The following is a 16,755-nucleotide window of genomic DNA, read 5'->3' as shown; positions in this document are numbered from 1 at the left end:
TGTCTATTTCCATGTGCTAACTTTTCTTCATCTTCACTATCCACTACTTTCCTTCAAAATTTTTATTTTTCAATTTTGAAATTTTCAACCTTTCTATGTCTTATTCCTCTATATGATACTATCTGTTGTTTTAAGTAACTTTCTTTTCTCCAGGTTGGCCTTTTTTAAATGATAGGGTAGCATGGCCCAGGCTGGCCTTAAACCTGAGCTGCTCTTGCTGCAGCTCCCCAAGCACTGGTGTTACCCTCACACCCAGCTTAGCTGACTTAGTCATGGTCTCACTATTAGCCTGGGCTGGCCCAGAACTCACTGTGTAGACCAGGCTGGTTGAGCAAGTGGTAGTTTTCCTGACTCTGGTTCTGCTGTCTGAGTGCCGGCGTTACAGGCCTGACCCATCATGCCCAGCCAACCCTGTGTTTTTGAATGGATATTTTTACCCTTTGATTTCATATTCTTTTAGTGTGTGTGTGTGTATTGCACACATGTGTGCATGTATGTGTGCTTGTGCACGCCAACTTTATGGAGTTGGCTGTTTTCTTCCACCTTCCTGTGAGTTCTGGGATTTGAACTCAGGTGGTCAGGTGGGTTTGGCAGCATCTTCATCTGCTGAGCCGTCCTCACTCTTTGCCTGTTTCCTCACCTGGGGTCTGCTAAGTAGTGATTTCTGAGTTGTGGTTCACCCGCTGGCTTGTCAAGGCTTTCTGGTGCACACGATTACTTTCGAGGGCACACTTAGTGACTTTTTCTCATACCAATCCTTTGCATCATTTGAGCACTAGCATTTTCTTTTAGTATGTATTTATTTTACTAATTGCTTACATTATTTCCTTATGTAGTGTTTGTTTATTTAGCCTTTCCAACTATACGGAGATCCTTCTGTCTTTGTCTGGTGTTTAAAGTACGTCACCTAGTTAGGGAAGGCATCACTCATCCTGTCCTCCCCATGTCCCTTTTCATTTGCTATTTAGTTGTGCCTTCCCCTTTCAGTGTGGGTCCTGGTCACCGCAGTTTCATTGTAAGTGTAGACCAGGCTCTCCTGCTCTTATAAGTGGGTGAAACCCATCCTGTCAGATATCTCCTTGGCTTTACCTACAATGCCTGTTGGTTATTTGATTTCTCTTTTTCTGGTCTGTGAGCTTGGCAAATGCCCATGTACTGTTTTGTGCTTCTCACATAGACACTTAATATCCACACATACCTTTTTAGCAGTTGATGGTTTGTTCCTGTCATCATATATTAGGGGATTCTGTGCATGAGGTTGTGATTTTGGTACTTAATTCTCTTTGACTTTATTCAAGATTTAGAGATTTAAATTTTAAGTTCCTGACCTGGTATGGTGGTACACTCCTGTAATCCCAGTACCAAGGAGCAGAGGCAGGAGGATTTGGGTTTGAGATCTACTTCATCTGCGTTAGGTTTTTTTAAGTTTTGCTAATTAATTACATGTCATGGATCACTACTTGCTGCATAGACTGTTCTGATTCCACTATGGTTATATTAAATGCAGGCTGAACTCCAGCTGGAAGGAAGCTATATGGTAGGTCTTTTATTTTTCTTGTTAATAACTATTTGATTACTATATCCAATTAAATTGTCATAAAATACAGTTTCTTTCTTTGGTGACCTCTTATCTGTTAGCCATGGTAAAAGAATTATATAAGTAATAGATGTGTTTTTGCAAATTTGACAACAGCAGTTGGAGTTTTTAATATATAACTAAAATTATATATGTATAGTAGCTTTCTGGATATAATGTGCATACTAAATAATGGACTCATTGAAAGTACAGACTTAGTGGGTTTTAGTGGATTCACAGAATTGTGCAACTTGTGCCATACTTTTGGAACACTTCCAAACCTTGGAAATAAAATGGCTTATTGGATGCCTTGTGTCATTTCAGGTTCCTCTGACCCACTAACCCCTGCCCTTGGCAGAAACCAATCTGCTTTCTAAGTGTGTGTTTACCTGCTCTGTTTGTTTTCTTTCCTTCCCTTTCTCCTCCCTCTGTATCCCCAGCCTTCCCAGGCTCCCGCCCAACTCCAGTGTCCTGGAGATTCAGTCCAAGGCTTGCTAGGCCAGCTCTGCCTATGCCCCACATCTCCATGGAACCATGTAGTATGTGGTCTTTTGTGCCTGGCCTCACTGGCTTAGCAGAATGTGTTCTCTGTCATCTGTGTGATAGCCATGTTAATATTTAGTGTCATTTTATTTCCAAATAGTATTTCACTGTCTGGATGGTTCATTTTGTGATAAATATTTGTCTCTTTTTATCATTATGCATGATGATTTTTGTTTTTGCTTTGCAGCCTACTTGTGATTTAAGTTACTTTTTCTCTTCCCTTTTCCTTCTTTCCTCCCTCTTTCTTTCCCTCTCCTCCTTTTGAATCAAGGTCTCAGTTCATAGCCCTGGCTGACCCAGAATTTGCTATGTAGACCAGACTGACCTCGAACTCACAGAGATGCTCCTGCCTCTACGTCTGGAGTGCTGGGACTAAAGGTGTGGACCACCATTCCCAGCCTTAAGTTATATTTTTACAATTGATTTATTCTTTAAAGGTGAGCATGCTGCTCCTAGATTGTAGTTCATACATATGAACTGGTTTTTTGAGATTGGAAGAAGTAATTTTATCATCTAGATATAAGGCTTCCAGTTTTCATTCTTTTGTGCTTACAGAAAGAGAGGGGGAAGGAGAGAGAGAGAGAGAGAGAGAGAGAGAGAGAGAGAGAGAGAGAGAGAGAGAGCGCACTTGCACTAGAGATGTATCTGAGTGGGTAGAGAGCTTGCCTACTATGCAGAAGCCTCAATCCCTAGCACATTTGCGTGGCATGCTGGCACACACGTGTGAAGCCAACACTGGGTGGCTGAGGCAGGAGGATCAGAAGTTCAAAATCAGCTGCTAGTTCTAGGCCAGCCTAGGCTACTTGAGTCTCTGTCTTAAACAACAAACAAGCAAACCAAAGCATCAGTTGGATTTAACATCTCCTAGTTCAAGCTGAATAGATTTGAAGTTATCCTTAGTTAAGTTGTCGGTTATTGGACTGAGGTTTGTTGAAACTACTATCCTGGTGAATTTTCCTATTCTTTTGTCCTTTTGCTAAGTTTAATTACTTACTGTTTAATTTTAGTTTTTATGGAAAATTTCATACTTTACACACACACACACACACACACACAAGACAATAGTAAGATTAATCGTATTGCGCCATTTATCTTTAGCCACTGGGAATGTATTGACCGACCTCACCTCATCATTCCTTCTACCCTGCCGTTAGCCTCTGTTTCTCAGATTATTGAAAGTAAACCCCAGATGTTATTGCTGTTCTGTCTTTTGGTGTACATTTATCCACAGCGTGATGGATCACTGTTCATGCTTGCACCTCTGCTCACAAGGACACAGTTGCCTTGTGTCTGAAATGTGAACAGTGCAGTTTCCTTCTTTAGTGCATGTTCTCGCAAAGATGTGTGCAGGTTCCAGAAGGCGGTGGATCCTCTGGAACTGGAGTGTAGGTGACTGTGAGCCACCTGACATGGGTGCTGGCAGCTGAACCTGGACCCCTGCAGGAGCAGTGAGCACTCCTAACTGCCACGCTGCCCCTCCAGCCTCTTGAAATGTTTCCATTTTGTGTATTTGAAAGAAACTTACTGCTCAGCTCAAGTTGACAATTGGCTTTTCTACTTTAAAGATCATATTTTAAAAAAGAAAAAAGATTGTATTGTTCTTTGCTCCCGTTGTTGCTGCTAAAAAGTAAACAGCAATCTAATTTCTACTTCTATTTTTGCTGTTGCTTGTCGTCTCTCACTGTCCCCCCCAGGCTTTCTCTGTGTGTCCTGGGACTCACTCTGTAGACCAGGCTGGCCTTGGATTCAGAGATCTGCCTTCCTTTTATTATTATTTTTAAATAGTCTCATTAATTACTTTGAAACGATATCTTTTGGGGATTTCTCTAGTTTACTGTGTGATAAGCATGTCATGACCGTTAGATGAGAGTGATTTCTGGTTGCTGACGTCACGTGTCTTTGAACTCTCCCGAGCGACAGTTATGCACTATAGCAATGGCTGATGTTTACTGTTTGTTTGGTGTGCTTTGGAGAGGGGGTTGCACTGTGTAGCTCTGACTGGCCTGGAGCTCACAGAGCTGCCTACTTCTATGCCCAAAGTGTTGGATTAAAGGTGTGTGCCACCACACCCAGCAGCAGGAGGTCTGTTATTTAAAGAGACATTGTAGAGCCTGAATTGGTGGTTTGTGCCTGTAATCTAGGAAACTCAGGCAGAATTGAGAGTTCAAAGCCAGTATGGGCCACATGAGTCTAGGTCAGTCCAAATGAATAGCAAATAGCAAGATCTTGTCTAAATAAAGGGGAAAACAAAACAGTGCCCCCCTCACCCCCACAGCCCTAAAGGAGGAGGAGGAAGCCATGTTAAATCTTTTTGGAAGACATCATTGCACTTTGCCTGCTTTCTTTTCTTGTGGAGTTGCGTATCTGTGTCCTGATGTAAGGGGTACAGTTCCCTTTGTCTGTCTTCCCACAGCATTATTGGAAATAATTATGAAAAATGGAAGCACCGCTGGAAACAGCACACATTGCCGAAAACCTCCAGGGGGTGGGGACCAGAGCAAGCCTACCTGCACAAAGGACGGCACCCCGAGTAGTGGCGAAGGAGGAAAAGTCTACACCAAAGACCAAGTAGACGGAGTTCTCAGGTAATGAGGTGATATCATCTCCTTGATCGTTGATTCTGATGGAACTTAACTGATGTCATGATGCCAGAGAAAGGTACAGTTGCATAGAAAGGAAACAAAGGTGTTCCTGGGGCATTCGGTGCTTCAGAGTCTTGGTGGGGTCAGCCTTTAAAAAGCTCTGTGGAAGGTTCCATTCTTCTAAATCGACAATACGACCCAAGTGTACAGTAATGACTTGAGCGTTGATTCTGTGCATCGTTTGGCCGGTAGGAGGGGGAGATGAATTGCTGTCTTGTCATATACAGTTGGAAACGGGAGCGTTTCATAGGAGGAAAATTGAGAGTCAGGGCAGCAATGCTTTACACTTCCTGCCTTAGCACCCTCTTTTTCTGTTCCAGTTTGGCAAGGCTGCCTTTGTATACAGACACCACAGTGCCCTGTCTGGGTGTCCCCTCTGGGTCTCTCATGCTCTCCTGTATGCAGCAGAGTGGGGTGGAGCTGAACAGTGAGAAACTTGGTTTTAGAAATACCGTGTTACTAATTTTATAAATAAGAAAGGGTTTTCTTGAAAAAAGGCTAAGCTAAGGGGTATGAAATGCTTCAGAATAGATTGTTTTGTTTCCTATTGGAAGTTTTTAGTTTTTGGCGAATTTATTCATTCATTCATTCATTCATTCATTCATTTATTTATTTTGGCTGTCTGGAGCTCGCTCTGTAATACCAGCCTGGCCTCAAATACCCAGAGATCTGCCTGCTTCTGCCTCCCAAGTGCTGGGATTAAAGGTGTGTGCCACCCCTGCCCGGCTCCTGTGGAAGCTAAGGAAAGTGTTCTGATGTTGCTCTTCTGGGCAGCTGGTGCTGGCAGGTGATGGACTCTGGAGATGATGAACCGGGAGGGTGGATCCCATGGCATTGTGACCTGATGTGAGGAAGCACAGGAGAGCAGCAGAGTGGTCCACGTCTCCTGTCCTTGAGATGCTTCCTTTCCTCATCCAGTGTAACTTCTATAGCATATACTCTCAGACTCAGATTTTATCAGTGATGAAAGCTGCTTGTCACGATGTCCTGAGTCTAATATTGAAATATTTCTATCATGTTTTCCCCTCTATATGTGCATACTAAAGCTCTGTTGAATCATTGTGTCTGAAATCACGATGAAGAAAACATATTCACTAGTCAGGGTGCAGCCGTGAAAGAGGACATGACTGGTGTGAGCAGTAGCAAGCATTTCAAAGGCTGCTGACCACTTCCACAAGGCCACACCTTGTCAGAGTTGACTGAATAAGTGAGTGAGAGATTGCTCCTGGCTTTTTCTGGGGACAAGCAATAAGAAAGCAGTATGCTTGAAACTGTATCCTAAAACAGGTTGTGTTTTCCTGTAGGCATTACATTACACTGAGAGAGCATGCCCCGGGAATCCTGTTTCTCTCTTTTTGGATTTATTTACATTTATTTTATATGGATGAGTGTTTTACATGTATGTATACAAGTACATTACATGCATGCCTGGTGCCTGTAGAGGCCAGAAAAGAGCATTTGATCCCCCAGGAACTGGAGTTACAGAAGGTTGTGGGTGCTTGGAACTGAACCTGGGTCCTCTGGAGAAGTAGCAAATGCTCTTAACCACTAAGACATCTCTTCAGCTAATCCATGAATTTTTCTAATTACAAATTGAATTGTATTGTTTGTGATTTTTGTGACCCTTCCCCCAAAATAGAATCACTTATTTGCTTGGATGTGTCACCAACCAACAAAACTTCAGCTGCACATTTTAGAAAATGATGTTCTTCCAGATGTGGTGTTATTGCTTTTTTTAAGTCTATAGTTCCTCTCCCTTATCAGGAGGGAGAGCACACATGTGAGAGCCCCCAAGAGAGGAACTTCAGTGAATAAGGGAAGTATATTTGTTTCAGCACTGGTGTGAGTGTGCTTCTGTGCATGCCTACGTGTATGTGTGCTCGTTTTCGTTTTCCCCAAGGTGAGGGGATATGCTTCTGGGACGTGATGAGACTGAAGAATGAACGAGCACTAATGGCGGAGCAGACCTGCTGTCAGAGTTGGGCAGGTGGAGACTCACAGACACGCCTGTCATCTTCTGTTATGTGAGACTGGGGAAGGCTGTTCAGGAGGCTGGGACCTTGTGGAGACTAGTAAAAGCTTGGGCTTCTTTACAGGTGGAATTCAGTGAGTGCAGAGTTAGCTTTGACTGAGGGTCCAGCCATATTTACCATCATGTTCCTTATGGATAGATGAATTTCTTTAGAAGCATCACCTCCAGCATTACAGATTGATTCTCCAAACCAATAACTCTACTGTATCTTTTAAATTCTATATAATATAAACTATGTCTATCTAATATAAATTGTATATATAAAAAAATCCCTCCTGGGACTAAGTATGAAGCATTCTTCTAAGTGAAATCCCTAAGTTATTTGGAGTATTTCCGTCAGCCCCTCGTATGGACGTTGCCTAGTTGCGCAGTGTGTATGTTTCCAGCAGGTTTCACGCGTGGCTCTGGCGAGGCGGCAGGTGAGAGGCCAGAGCTGCACTGTGCCATTTTGTGTTTTGTTTTATTTATACACAAGGGATTTTCCTCAGGAAGGCACTCTGTCTTGATAGAGAAGATGCTTATGTGAACAAGTTGCTCAGTAACAGTTTGGCTCAATGGGGAGAAGCCGCGCAACCATGCCATTCCCGTTGCGTAAGTGCGAGGCTACAGTAAGACTGAAGAAAACTTGTGTAACTCAGTGAGCAAGCAGTCAGTGCCACGAGACTGTCTGTCTCTGAGCTGAAATAGGCTTTAAAAAATTGAGGAAAATGAATTTTATTTGAAGTTTTTAATACATCATTGTAAAGACATTTTGTATTAAACATGTAAGGTCCGTGTGGAGTCTAGCAGGCAGTTATCATCAGTGTCCATGACTGCTCCTATACAGATCCTTCTCATTGGAATTACAGAGACCGGACCTTCAGATCCGATTTAAGCTCAATGCCCCTTGTCTTCCTCTACCCTTTTTGTTTGTTTGTTTTTAGACCAGCTCTTGCTGTGTAGCCTAGAGTGATCTTGAGCTCATATTGCTTCTGCTTCAGCTCTCCGGCACTGTGCTGGGGCTGCAGGTGCGAGACCGCAGTGCCTGGTCTTGTTAAATTTCAGTTCTTTAAGTTAGAGGAAGATAAATTACAGTTGTTAGACATATCAGAAGGATGATGCCTTAACTCAGAAGTGTTTCCCTAAACACCAATTAAATCTAAAGCCTATGTATTCATTTGAGACAAAGTCTCACATAGCTCAGGATGGTCTAGAACTCTCTCCAGCTGAAGATGACCTTGATTTTCTGATCTGCCTCTACCTCCTGAATGCTGGGGTCATAGGTGTTTGCTACCACACCCAGTATGGAGATTGGACCCAGGGCTTCATGCAAGTCAGGCACCTACTGTACCAGCTGCATCCCCAGTCACTGGGATCTATTGAAATGAACATATGTAACACATTTAAAAAGAGAGAGGAAGTTGAAAAATGACTTTTCGCTTCTGCCATTATGTTTCCAGTCCAGCAAAAGAAGGTATAAACAGTGGACCAGACAGGTCCTGTGGGCCTCCGTTATACAATATTTGCTTCCCAGGTTGTTGAGAAGCAGATTGACTTGGGTTATGTTTCTGGCCCAGGGTTAGGAAGTAGATGGTGTGTATCTACTTGTGGTCTTCTTGCTGGTAGAGTTATAAGACAGCACAGGGAGAAGGCATCTGTGTATGAATGAACTGTGTCCCCTGAGATTTCTTTTTGAAGGTTTGTTTTATTGCTAAGGATGCAGAAAGTTTGGATCTCTCAGAAAATAACAAACTAAACACACAGCAGACACTTATTTTAACTAGCAGCGTGACAGGACCTAGACTCACCCTGGAGACAGCTGCATCTGGGCACATCTGGGAGGGATTTTCTAGGGTAGGTTAACTGGGGTGGACAGATCCTCTCTGGATGGGCAGTGCCCTTCCATGGGCCAGACTGCATACAAAGGAGAAGGTTGAGCTTAGCAAGCACTCATTGCCCTGTGCGCTTTAGTGTGCTCCACATCTTCCCTGCTGTGGCTGACTTCCCCACCAGTGCGGGTCAGAATAACCCAATGCTTTCTAAGTTGTCATAGTCAGGCATTTGGTCGCAATAACAGGAAAAATGACCCCCAGCTTGATGGAAAGGCTGTGATGTGAGAAAGTAGGGTCTCTTGGTCACTGTTCTGTTGCTGTGAAGAGACACCATGACCACAACTCCTCTTATAAAAGAAAAGAAAGCATTTAATTCGGGCTGACATGGTTTCAGAGGTTTCGTCCATGGTCTTCACAGTGGGAGGCATGGCAGCGCACAGGCAGACATGGTCCTGGAGAAGGAGCTAAGAGTTGTACATCCCGCTCTAAAGGCAGCAGGAAAAGCAAGACACTGGGCCTGGCTTGAGCATCTGAAACCCAAAGCCCACCCCTAGTGATATACTTCCTCCAACAAGGCCACACCTCCTAATCCCTGTTAAGTAGCTCCATTCCCTAATGACCCAACATTAGTCCTCTCCATCAGTCATCAATCAAGAAAACGTCTGGTGGGGACTCAGTTGAGGTTCACCTTCTAAAATGACCCCAGATTGTGTCCGGTTGTCATAAAACTATCCAGGACAGTTGGCCCTTTGCCAGTTTAATGCACAAACACATCACTGTTCAGCTGTAACGTTTCTTATTGTCACCAAGATAGCATTACTGTCAATATCACAATATAAAGCATATTACAAACTTTAAGTGTCTCAAAATCTTCAAACGTTCAAACCTTAAAAATTTAGTCTCTAAAATATCCAAAATCAGCCAGGCATAGTGGCAAATATCTTTACTCTTAGTACTCAGGTGGCAGAGGCAGGCAGATCTCTGTAAGTTTAAGGCCAGCCTGGTCTACACTGAGAGACCCTGTCTCAAAAAATAAAATATTCAAAGTCTCTCTAAAATACCAAAGTATCTATAAAAGCTCAAATTCTGTCAACCTTGGGCTCCTGTAAAATAAAAAAATAAGTTCAATACTTTCCTTACTCCACGAGGAAAGAATCAGGGCACAGTCAAAATCAGATTGAAAAAAAAAAAAAACCGAAGTCCCCTCCCACACTGTGAAGTTCAGTATCAGGCTTCTGAGACTTATAATCCTGTAGGCTCCATTGAGCTTGCCACCGCACATGTCGGGAGTCTCCTAGACTGAGACCAGCTCTGTGCCACAGTGGCTGCTGTCCTTGGTCCAATAACACTGTGTAATTTCTGTCACTGTACCCTTCTCCTGTCTCCTCTCCATGGACACAGTGCCTCGTGGATGTTTCCATTAGAAAGGGGAGTTAAGATGGCTGTTGAGGTACCAAGCACTGTGATGGTAAAACCCGCCTTAGCTCTTTGTGAATTGATGTGTGAGGTTTTTCCCTTTTCTCCCACATCTTTTCCCAGTTCACTCCTAACTTCAGTATGTAAACCTTGGAAAGAACTGAAGAACAAACTGTATTAGATGATCGCTGGGAATGGACTGTTGGAAATTGGATGTAACAAGTATTCTTTAATCCCCATTACTACTTTTGACTGTTTTATTAATACAGGATCCCTGTGTTTTTTCAGAGTAACTCAGGTAAATTCTCAGTAGCCATGGTGTGGAGCTAGCTTGTGCTGGCTTCGGCTGGGCGAGCACTGCGGTTCCTGTGTAGACAGTCGCCCTGCTCATGTGCTCCCTAGGTCTGCACTGTGCACTGATGCTCTCTCCACGTTTACTCCTTAGTTGAGACACGTTTTGAGGAGTTTCTTCCTCTCTAGCTACAGTCGGTGCCCTTCATCTGTGCTCACCATGGCCTGTTCTTCCCTGTAGCTTTGATAAACTGTGATGTGGACATTCTCAGGGGTGGAGGAATTGTCTGTATACCAAAGAAAGTGGCACAAGCAGTCTGGATAGGTCATTATAGCCACAGGTATCCCTCATCCCATTCTAATAGAGAGTAGCATTGTGCTCTTGCTTGAAATTCATATCATACCCTTTCTTGTCCACAGCATAAACAAATGTAAAAATTATTATGAAGTTCTGGGAGTTACAAAAGATGCTGGTGATGAAGATTTGAAAAAAGCTTATAGGAAGCTTGCTTTGAAGTTTCATCCTGACAAAAACCACGCTCCTGGAGCCACGGATGCTTTTAAAAGTAAAGTAACTTACAAAACTTCAATAAGGTCTTTTTTTAGAATGCACTTTACAGTGTGTCAGAATGTGAGATTCTGTTTTCGTCTGGTGTATCTAGAAACCAGCTTAAGAACTTTCGAAATGCCTTTGAAACTGGCTTCCATTACTCAGCCGAGCAATCCTAAGTCACTTTCCTAGGTAGCATGAGTGTCTTCTAGGTTTGTTTGGGGATTGATGGTTTGCATTCCCTTCCAGCATTGACATCTGGCTCCAAGTCAACCGAAAGGGACACTTTTAATGCGTTTTTCCTGGACACGGTCTAGAATGATGGTTTCCTAGATAGTCTATTCTAGGGATGTTGGTCGTGTTTCTATCTCTCTATGACACCTGGTCAGGTTTGATGATGCTTGAGTTCAAACCCAGGGCCTTGACCGTGTTAGGCATGCATTCTGCTGCTGAGTTGCATCTCTATCCCTGGGGTTTATGAGCCCAGGTCTTGCTGTGCAACTCAGGCTGGCCTTGTATTAACAGTCTCCGGGCTTTGCCCCTGAGTGCTGAGGTGCCAGGCATGGACCGCCAGGCTCAGCACAGTTCTCTCTTCTGTGTGCCTTTCTAGTGATAGGATTCCTTTTGCTTCTTCAACATTGATTTCTTATCTCTTGTCTGTGTTTTCTATTTTACTTTTAAGTTTTAGTGAGTTTAGTATTCTATTAAATAAGCACAAATATTATGTAACTGACTTCATAATTTCCTCTTTTGTGTGTTGTAATGAGAGACATGACTATCTCTTATCCGCATTACCCTTCCCTCCCCATGATTGCACATGGTTCCTTTAACTTCTCCTGTCCAGGGAAGCACTCTCTGGCTTCTCTCTGAAAGATAGAGTTGCTGGCAACAGGACTGACTCCTGTGCTTTGGGCTTATTGTTAAGTAAAAGATCAATAGCAATGATTTCATGTTTTGTTACAGTTTCATTGTAACAATTAATGTATTATACATGTGAAATGTAATTTTGTGATTGTTGATTCTTGTGAATTTGATATTCATAGAGCCAATATTTGGCGTTTTCAGTAGCACACTGGGGTCTTAGAGTGGAACAAAGGAGGTACTTTTGTTTTAAATGTTTCAAAAAAGACGACTTGATTGGTCCTTCAAAATAATACCATTAAAATGGTTTACAGTCTAAGCATTGTGGAACATACCTATAATCCCAGCTTTCAGGAAGCAGAGGCAGGAGGATCACAAGTTTGAGGCCAGCCTGGTCTACATAGCAAGTTCTAGGCCAGCAGGGCTTTATACTAGAAAATTATTTTTGTTTTCCTCTGACTTGAGAGAGAGGTGGGTAGGGAGGCAGGAGGATATTGTTTACAGAACAGTCTTATTTGTTGAAGGAAGTTGCCAAGGAAAATACATTTGGGAATTAATAATATATTCCAGTGAAAGCCCTGCCAAAGCTGTGCTTGTGGAAAAGCAAAGCGGCCTTTCCTCAAGTTCACAGTGGCGTATTTGGAGTATAGGAAACCTGGGGCCAGTGAGAGGGCTCAGCAGCCAAAGGCGCTTGCTACCAAGCCTGGCGTCCTGAGTTTGAGTCCGGGACTCAAAGTGAATTGGTTCCTACAGGTCAGCCTATGACCCGTACACATGTGTGTAGTGTGTGAACACGCGCAAGGGACACACACACACACAAATAAATAAAAAGTTAAAAAGAAGTTATAGAAAACATTTTAAGAGTTCAACATTATGAGTTAAAACAGTTTAATGTAAACCTTTTCCTGTTGTCTCATAAGCTCACCATGCTCTGGTCGCGAGTTCCAACCCCATGGTCACACAGGTGGCTCAGGTTAGACTCAGTGGGTTACACACAAATAGTGTAGGCTTTCTAGAGGAGGGACAAAGCAGATGCTGGGGAGATCCTTTACGTGCATCAAAATGTCAGGACAAAGTTAATAAAATTGAAGCAAATCTTTTGTTTCAAAATGCTTAGAAATATTTGTGTGATCCACACACTATGTCTGTGATCGCCTGGTGCTGTCAATATTCTTCCTGGCCTGGAGAGATGATACTGTTGTTAAAAGCACGGGATGCTCTTCCAGAAGACCCAGGTTGAAGGACTCTCTGTAACCCAGTTCTAGGGGATCTGACGCCCTCTTATGGTCCCCACAGGCACTGCACCCATGTGGTACAAGCATCCAGGCAAAATACTCATTCACATAAAAGTAAACAGTAGTAATTCTTTTACTTTATGAGTATAAGTGTTTTGCATGCATGTAACTGTACCTTGTGCCTTGAGAGGTCAGAAGAGGGCATCAGGTAACATGTTAAGAATGTTAGGCTTGGCACCAGGTGTGGGTGTGAACACCTGTAATCCCAAGGGACAAGCTGGAACAAAAATTCAAGGTCTCTTTGGCTACTAGTGAGTTCAAGGTCAGTCTGAGCTGTGTGAGAAACTCAAAAATAATGAACAAGCCAGGCAGTGGTAGTACACGCCTTTATTTCAGCACTCAAGAGGCAGAGGCAGACAGATCTCTGTGAGTTCAAGGCCAGCCTGGTCTACCAAGTGAGTTCCAGGACAGCCAGGACTACATAGTGAAACCCTGTCTCTAAAAAACAAAAATAGGGAGCTGGAGAGATGGCTCAGAGGTTAAGAGCACTGACTGTTCTTCCAGAGGTCCTGAGTTCGATTCCCAGGAACCACCACCAACCACACAATGGCTCACAACCATCTATTCTTCCACAACATCCAGATTTAAGTTCTAGAATCTATATGATGGTTCATAGGCCTTATGTTGGCTATAACATCAGTCTTATGATACCTGATGCCCTCTTCTGACCTCTCAAGGCACAAGGTACAGTTACATGCATGCAAAACACTTATACTCATAAAGTAAAAGTAACTTTAAAACAGAAGATCGTTAAGCTGTCTGTAAAATGCCTAGTGTGCACAAGGGTGTTTGGTTTTCAGTATCACACACACACACACACACACACATACACACACACTCACACTCAAAACCCCCAAAGAATGCTCACCTGGTTTCTACCACTTGTGCATCAAGGTCATGTGAGCATTATTGGCCTTATAAAAATACTAAGAATATAGATGCTTGTATTGCAATAGTTGCTGTTGTCCTTTTGAAGCAGCAAATAGCACAAGTATCCCAGACAAAGCCAGCCATACACTCAATGGAGTCTCACTCAGTGGGGTTTTCAGTTGAACCATGGTAGTGCACGCCTTTAATCCCAGCACTCAGGAGGCAGAGGCAGATGGATCTCTGAGTTTGAGGCCAGCCTGGTCTACAAGAGCTAGTTCTAGGGCAGGCTCCAAAACTACAGAGAAACCCTGTCTTGAAAAAAAAAAAATAAAAGCAAACAAACCAAAAAAGATAGTTTTAAAGGTTGTGTGTTACATATTCATGGTTTAATGTTGTACTTTGTAAAGGAGGAATAATACTTATTGATCAGCATGGTGGGAGATGATGATCTCTAGGAAGAGGCTCACACAGCCAGTATAAGGGTGGGCATCTATATATAAGAATGTTAATCTACTAGTTCCAAAGGGATAAGAATTGGGAGTTCAGGAGCCAATTGTCACCCAGTAGAAACTGGACAGACAGTTCAAGCTGTAGCCCACACATTTTCAATGAGCAAATGTAGTTCACTGTCTTGCAGCCTGTTCTGTCAGATAGACATGGCAGGCTTCATTCGTGATGCACTTCCTAAATGTCTGATTGCATTCTTAGCCAGTCTTCCATTTGGATATGAAGCTGTTTCTCCCTAAGCAGAAGCAGTGTTTGGGTATTACTTTCTTTTTTAAAAAAATATATATTTATTTGGACTGGAGAGATGGCTCAGCAGTTAAGAGCACTGACTGTTCTTCCAGAGGTCCTGAGTTCAATTCCCAACAACCACACGGTGGCTTATTACCATCTGTAATAAGATTTGGTGCCCTCTTCTGGCCTGCAGAACACTGTATAAATATATATGAGTTATTTTTTAAATTAACTAACTAATTAATTAATTTATATGTGTGTGCTTGTACTCACATGCCTGCATGCATGTTCAGGTCTGCACAACTGGTAGGTGGACTCAGAGGACAGTTTGCAGCAGTGGATCTCTCCTTCCACCATGTGAGTCCCGGGATTGCGGCGGGTGCCTTCCCTGCGGAGCCATCTCACTAGCCTCCACTCTTTCTTTTATGTTGTAAGGAAAGAGCTGCTTGTTTGTCCCAGTCGCCCAGAACCAAAATAATCACACAGAAACAGTATTAATTAAAACATTGCTTGGCCCATTAGCTCTAGCTTCTTATTGACTAACTCTTATATTAATTTGACACATTTCTATTAGTCTATATATCGCCATGTAGCTGTGACTTACCGGAAAAGTTCAGCATGTCTGACCCTGGCAGCTCCATGGCTTGGCTTCTGTCTCTGACTCCGCCTTCTTTCTCCCAGCATTCCATTTAGCTTTCCCTGCCTACCTAAGTTCTTCCTTGCTATAGGTCCAAAGCAGTTTCTTTATTCATTAACCAATAAAAACAACACATAGACAGAAGGACCTCCCACATCACTTTTATATGAAAACTGAAGTCAGGTTTGATCACACTGAAACATTATTTTATAGAAAGTGGAAATCATTTGCATGTTATTTTCTTCATGAATAGATAAATAAAAATGATGAGATTAGGAACTTAAGTTAAACACTACATTTGTGTTTTTGCAAGGCAGACAAATTCTCCCAAGGACAGCAGACTAAATGTGGCTATTTTGTCTTTCAACAAAGCTTGTCTAGTTTACTAAAGCAGAGAAATATTCACTATGACTTTTAAAACGTACCTAAATATGTTTTACAAATTATTCTAGTGGCTTGGATTCCCTCTCTATCTCTGACATAAACACCGTTACAGCATACCTGTGTTTGAGTTGGTGTAGCTCAGTGGTGCTTGCTTCTCATTCACAAGGCTTTGGTTCATTATCCACTGTCTCCACCAAACAAGCAAAACAAAACACGACAAACAAAAACCCCACCAAGCTGGCACAGATCATCCTCCAAGACCAGGGTATGTTAGGGATATCTGAGTACATGGTTACACCGTCAGCAGAGTGTCATAGTGGAGGGCATTAGCCGTTTGTTTCATAAATAGTTATGGATCATGTGCTACGGCTGCTGCTAGGTTTGGTAGTTTAATATTAACTACAATTAATATTGTAGATCAAGAGCAAGTCTCTCTTATCTTAAGTGAGGGGTTTGAGATCCCTTCATCCTTACAGAATTTGTACTCATTGAAGGGAGTTGTGTCTCACACAGAAACATTTGCAGCCTAGTGAAGCCTACAATCCGGCAAACATTCTGTAGTTTTTCATTACTGGTTTTTCCTTTTTTCTTTTTTTTTCATATAATATTCATGAAGCCATACGTACTTTATGACACATGTCTATAATATCAGCATCTGGGTGATAGAGGCCAGAGGATCAGGAGTTCAAGGCCACCCTCAGATATGTACAGGCCAGCCTAGGTCACATGAGGCCTGTCCTAACCACATCTTCCCCAACAAAGTGTCATGGGGCTAGTGCCACCCTTGTTTCATAATGAGAAAATGGAGACTCAGAAAGATTTACTGACTTACTCCATTTCTCCCAGGAGACTCGCTGTAACGAAATACCTGAACAGAAAAGGACAGCTGAGGAAAAGTCAGAAAGACAAGTAATGGTGGGCCTGGTTATGAAAACTGTGATTACAGGTGCTCAAGGGACAAAGGCAGGAAGTCACAAGTTCAAGGCTTACTTGAACTGCAGAATGCAGCATGCATTCAAGGCGGCTTAGGTAACTTATTGAGAGTCCCCACCCCTTTGTATTTTTAAAGAGCTGAGTCTATAGCTAAGTGTTCAGTACCTGTCTAGCAT

At 42.7% G+C, this 16,755-nt stretch overlaps 1 protein-coding gene across 2 annotated transcripts in view; it reads left to right on the top strand.

Annotated features, from left to right (window-relative positions):
* Positions 1 to 16,755, top strand: part of Dnajb14 (DnaJ heat shock protein family (Hsp40) member B14) — a 43,693-nt gene that overhangs the window by 7,896 nt on the left and 19,042 nt on the right. The window contains exons 2-3 of one of the 2 annotated variants that reach the window (XM_050126836.1): positions 4,533 to 4,704; positions 10,732 to 10,877. In XM_050126836.1, coding sequence (XP_049982793.1) covers positions 4,533 to 4,704; positions 10,732 to 10,877 — 318 coding nt within the window. The remainder of the gene's footprint in view (positions 1 to 4,532; positions 4,705 to 10,731; positions 10,878 to 16,755) is intronic. The other variant, XM_050126837.1, reaches the window with a different exon arrangement.

The sequence above is a fragment of the Alexandromys fortis genome, unplaced genomic scaffold (genome assembly GCF_014885135.2).
Source record: "Alexandromys fortis isolate MF-2015 unplaced genomic scaffold, M_Fortis_MF-2015_v1.1 scaffold_274, whole genome shotgun sequence".
Classification (NCBI taxonomy): Eukaryota; Metazoa; Chordata; class Mammalia; order Rodentia; family Cricetidae; genus Alexandromys; species Alexandromys fortis.
Note: the sequence above shows the minus strand (reverse complement) of the source record. Positions and strands in the feature narration are given on the sequence as shown.